Source organism: Lupinus angustifolius, unplaced genomic scaffold (assembly GCF_001865875.1).
Source record: "Lupinus angustifolius cultivar Tanjil unplaced genomic scaffold, LupAngTanjil_v1.0 Scaffold_168_109, whole genome shotgun sequence".
Classification (NCBI taxonomy): Eukaryota; Viridiplantae; Streptophyta; class Magnoliopsida; order Fabales; family Fabaceae; genus Lupinus; species Lupinus angustifolius.
The window spans coordinates 1,407-7,116 of record NW_017726369.1 but is presented as its reverse complement, the minus strand read 5'-3'; the positions used below and the strand labels follow the sequence as shown (position 1 = coordinate 7,116).

At 31.6% G+C, this 5,710-nt stretch overlaps 1 protein-coding gene across 1 annotated transcript; it reads left to right on the top strand.

The window, feature by feature from the left end:
* Window positions 1-3,621: 3,621 nt before the first annotated feature.
* Window positions 3,622-4,496, top strand: LOC109340421 (translocator protein homolog; the record flags this gene model as incomplete). The annotated part of the gene is given in 1 exon segment (XM_019578110.1): window positions 3,622-4,496. A coding segment is annotated over 1 exon segment (670 nt), but the record flags the coding sequence as incomplete, so codon positions are not given.
* Between the last annotated feature and the right edge of the window lie 1,214 nt (window positions 4,497-5,710).

Below are 5,710 nucleotides of genomic sequence, written 5' to 3'. Positions count from 1 at the left end.
AAATGTAAATAGCATACGGATGCGCGCCTAAAGAACCTGTGATATAATTGTATCATGAAGATATGAAGCTCAAGTGGGAGATTGTTAGAAATTATAAATTTCTAATTAAGGTGAGCATCATATATTTGATACAATGATATTAGCTATTTATTTTCGGGGTTACATTATAAGTGATCTAATTAGTGACACCCCTTAGATTTCTAAAAGGTTATAAAGGATATGGGCCTAATGGGTGGATACCCACCAGGTTAACCCATAGGGGATAATGGGAACCCTATAGGTTAACACATCAGGAAGGTTATTGTCCCCAATACACCAAATCAAATTTAGTTTTCTCATCTCCCCTCAGAGTGAAAACGCAAGTCCCAAGAGGAATCAAGGATTTGGTTGAGGAAAGTCATCATACCACATCTCTTTCAGAAACGTGGATCAAAGGAGCACATCCAGGAACATGGATTCAAGTATGACACTGTACCCTTTGATTCATAAATATGTGTGAGAATCATTAAATTCAAGATCCTAGGATTGGTATTTCACTAATCAAAAGGAATCTCCAACATTTGAACCTCATACAAAAAACGAGTTTAGGAAGAGAACCATTACCTGAACACAATCAAACCTAGATTACACCTTGGGTGCATGAGTAAGAGTAATGCAACATGAAGAAGTGTTGTGGCCACACAATCACCCTAAAAGTTTAATACACTGACTATGTATAAATCTTTACAATGTCGTTAACAAATACGAAGAAAATTAATAAGGGCTCCACTGCAAGGATGTTTGTGGGGAAGCTAAGGACGAGTTTAGCTTGGCCCAAACTCAGTCAGATATTTTTGTATCTGACGAAATTAAATTATTTATTAAATTAAATTTCACTGGGACAACGAAGATTCATCATAGGAAAATGATATATCAAAGAATTTGGTATGAATATATTTGGTGTTTTAAAATTGGTAAATAAAAAGAGTAAATTTCACTCCTACACACTTTTTTAATTTAATTACAATTATCATGTTTCTTATCTAAAATATTAATACACTTACTTTTCTTGTAAGGTTCAATACAATATATATAAACTAAAAGTGTATGTAGAAATTAAAAAAACTCGTACAAAAGCATTTATAACACTTCATATTTAGAGATAAGTGTATTTATGTTTTTTTGTATGTTATTATTAATGACAAAATTTTAATTAGAATTAAATATTTAATTTGTTGTCAAAATTTTATTAATTATCTCTATATATCTATATTTTTACACAAGTGTCTCTCAGGTAGGCATGAAAGGGGATGTATGGTATGTGTAATAATTTTACTAAACATGTGATATCAGTATAATTAACACAAATTATTGGACATCCAAACACTAATACACAACTACACAAGACATCTCTAAGCACAAACAAGTACCCCGAGAACGAACGAGTATTTTTTGTTAACAAAGTTTCTTCAAACTTGTAGTTAACCAAATTTCTCTACCTTTGTTGTCCAATTATTCTTTGATAGATAGACTCTTCATTTTCTAACAAGTATTATTTGGTACTTGGCCTTTAATTTTCAGGGTTTAGATGTGTTATTTGTTAATGAAATCTCTCCACACTCATTAAACAAATATTATTTATCTTAGTCTTTTGGGGCCTTACAAGTTTGTATGAGAGTTAATGTTACAATTAATACACGTATATGTTAAGAGTAAATGAATACATATGTAAGCTTGAGAAACATAGCTGAATTCATTGAAATTATTGAATATTAAATGCTAGAGGAATAGAGAGTTGAGACAAATTTTGTGGATACACATCTGGTGTCTTACAGTTTGTGTCTCTCTATGTACTATGAGTTTATATTGGTCAGAAAAATATATTTAAGTTAAAATTTAATTATTAAATATTTTTTTGATCAATCAAAAGTTCATGATACATGGGATGACATAAATTATGGGACAACAGATTTGCTATCATATTTTCTATTTAGAACATCCAACACTTTTGTCTAGTATTTTTCAATCTCTTTCAATTTTAAATTAACAATTCTTGAATGAGGTCTCAAATATCTTCACTATTTATATACTTCATCATTTAAGATTCCATGAAACATCCCTTCTAAGTTAGCTTCTTGGTTCAACTTCATTGAATTCAATGTAGATGTTAGTTGACCTCTAACATGATTGATCCATGTTTTATCTCTATGCAACAACCATATCAGATTTTTAGACTTGTTTTTCCGTATATGGCAAAAGACATTTCCCATTTCTGACATTCTCTCTGTGCATAGAGAAATAAAACATTTTGAATATTATTCTTAATTAGGTAACACAATTACTTTTGAAACCTTGACTTTTGACGGGAAACATAATATAATATCGGAAGAAGACATACATCATAGATATAACAATTTGAGAAGATATTAGGACCAAACTAGCATTCAATTTCTCATTATATAAGTAATCATGCACAATAAGTAGACATGTGAGTAATCAACATATAAATTAATTAAAATTTGAGTATATAGTTTCCATCAAAATAATAAAATAAACGTTCTTTAGACACTTTGTTGACTTAGAGTTAGATTATTTAAGCTTGTGGTTTATGGTTTAATATATAGATTAATATGTATGTAATAAAATATTACATTGATAATTTCTTACTTAAACACCTCATGATACCCATGTGATTGTCCTCTCATCTATGAGTTGGGAATATAATATACTAAACAAACCCAACAAACATATAATAGTTTTATTTCTTATTAGTAAACAATATGACTTATTTTTAAGAGTAAATAGTTATTTTTTACTCTCATTTTTTCGACTTAGTTCCTCAAAAATTAAAAAACTCAAAATGGTCTCTAAAAAATTTAAATGTAGGTCAAAATAATTATTTTTAGCATGATTTATAATATTTGGTAGAAATAATTTGACCCTAAAAATGACTAATTTAACTTACATTTAGAAAATTTGGGACCATTCTGAATTTTCAAATTTTTAGAAATCAAACTAATAAAATTAATAAAATGAATATTTATTCTATTTTTAATTTGAGATGTATATCATATACCCATGAAGTTAGAAGGTGTACACCTCATGCTCTCATGCAAAGGCAATTAAACACAGTAAGAACATGTGTCTGAGCTCTGTCAGGTCCTAATATGTGAGTAGAGGACATTTACAAAACCCCCGATCTTCCAAATATCTATTCATAATATTTATATATAATTATTATTCATTTGTATTATTTTTGAAGAATTTATCATTAGTAAAAAAACAAAATAATATATAAAATTCTTATACTATTAATATATATATTTATCTCATAAAATAATACAATCATATAGATAAAATCAACTTCTAGATATAGAAGGTGACATATACTCGTGATATTTTGTTTATAATTGGTATCACTCTTAAAATTAACATCAATATTCAAACATATATCTTCAATCAGATTCCTCTTCCTATGTACATGAGTTGGTGTCTCTAGCGTGTTCTAGCACATGTACACGCGTAATGCCTAACGTTGAATCCTGTCTATATCTTCTATGAAATCTCTCCATCTGTCACTCCACCCCAATCCATGTTTCACTATACATATCCACGTTCCACTCTTTATTCTTCAACACTCACTTCTCTCTCTCTCTCTCTTTCTACCTTACCTTCTTTCTTCTTTCCAATGCCTTCCAATGCCCTCAAACAACGACTTACACACGATGATCCTACCACAACCACCATGAACAACCAGAGAAAAAGTGGTGGTGGTGGTGGTGGAGGAGGAAGTAGTAGAAGAGATAAGAGAATGGTCATGGCCAAACGTGGCCTTAGGTCACTTTCTATAGCAGTTTCTCTTCCTTTATCTCTTACCCTTTTATCCATGTACCTAGGTTTATCTCTCCATACTCAACCACAACCACATACCCATGATGATAATTCTATGGCTTCTACAAAGCCCTTCTGGTTTCCACCTTCATGGGTCTTGCACCTTTTGTGTCCAGCTTCAAGCTTCTTGATGGGTATATCTGCATGGATGGTTTGGGCAGATGGAGGGTTCCATAGAAACCCTATGGCTCTTTTGCTTTATTTGACTCAGATAATGTTCACTGTGCTATGGGATCCTCTTGTTTTTGGGTTTGGGACAATAAGGGTTGGGTTCATAGTGTGCTTGGGGCTATTTGTGGCATTGTTTGGGTGCATGCGTGTGTTTGGGCAGGTTAATTCTGTTGCTGCTGATTTGATAAAACCTTGTTTAGCATGGACTGCTTTCCTATCTATTGTAAATCTTAAGCTCGTTTACCTTTGAAAGAAATGAAATTGTGATGTGATCATAATATTGCGGTTTTTGGAGTTTATGCCACGTAATTGTTTACCCTAATCCTGGCCTTGTTATGTAAATAATAGTGTATGGGTGTTTTGCAGTTTTTGTTTATGGTTTTCTTTGGTGGGGTGGTGAGATGCTTAATTTGTACTTTCTTTTAGGCATGTAAACTTTAAGCAGTATTGATTTTGTAATCACTATGTATCTGTCTTTTTTTGCGTTATCATTTCCTTTGGGAATGGGGGTTGAACAAATGGATACTATATGTGCTTTTCTTCAATGTAGCTCTATTATTCAAGTCCTTTATTTTATCTTTTATTTTGTGGAAAAAGAAGCTTCATTTTAAGAATGAGAAAGGGATTCGTAAAAAGGAAATTCTGATAGCAGAGGCATATATGGGACTCACTCAGAGTCAGAGGAATGCTACGAAGCAATATATATTACATTTCTATCCTTTAAATTTAAATTTAGAGTGACATTATATTATTATCCTTAAAACTAGAAGAAGAAAATTTTTTCTCCATTAATGAGTGCAAATGAAAATAAGAATAGAGAATAATATCTTATTTCTATAAAAAAAATTTATTTTATTTGGATCATTGTTATCAATATTTGCCAATATAGGAAATTGTTAGACTAACTCATTTTTTAATTTGACTTAATCTTTAATATTTAGGAGATAAAGAGTTAAGTTATTCCCTTAATTTCTTACATAGTAAATTGAAAAGTGTGGAATTTTGCAAGACATGATACAAGCTTAAGTGTTTATCCAATAAGGCTCCACTAGATTCGATCAAAATATCAAATGTTTGATTCTAATGAGCAATACTTATTGAAGGAGTAGTCATTGGAAGAGATTTGTTCGGGATATTTTTTGTAGTATAAAAACTGTTGGGAACAAGCGAACAATCAAATAGTAAAGAGTATAGAGACAAGAGAATAATACAAGAGATTTGGTAACGAGGTTCGGCCAATTGTGCCTACGTCCCCGGGAGCGCGGCTACCACTATATATTATTAGAGAATATGGATTAGTGTTTTACTATTCTTCTCCTTATTACATTAGGTCTTCATAACATCAATATATATAGCCCTCTACCCCAACCCTTTTACATCAGCTCAAGTCCATAACTTGTATTGTTGTTATCTATATATATGAGTCATTGCACAACAATCTCCACCTTGGCGAATATCATCAATCTCCATTTTCCGCCATTGGGTTGGGGGCGCTCCATAGTCCATCATCAGTGAATGTTCAACAAGCTCAGGCAATGTCTGAACTTGTCCACCGTAACCGGTTTGGTTAACATATCAGCTGCATTTTCTGAAGTGTGAACCTTCTGCAATAGTATCTGCCCACAAGCTACCAACTCTCTGATCTTATGAAATCTCACATCAATATGTT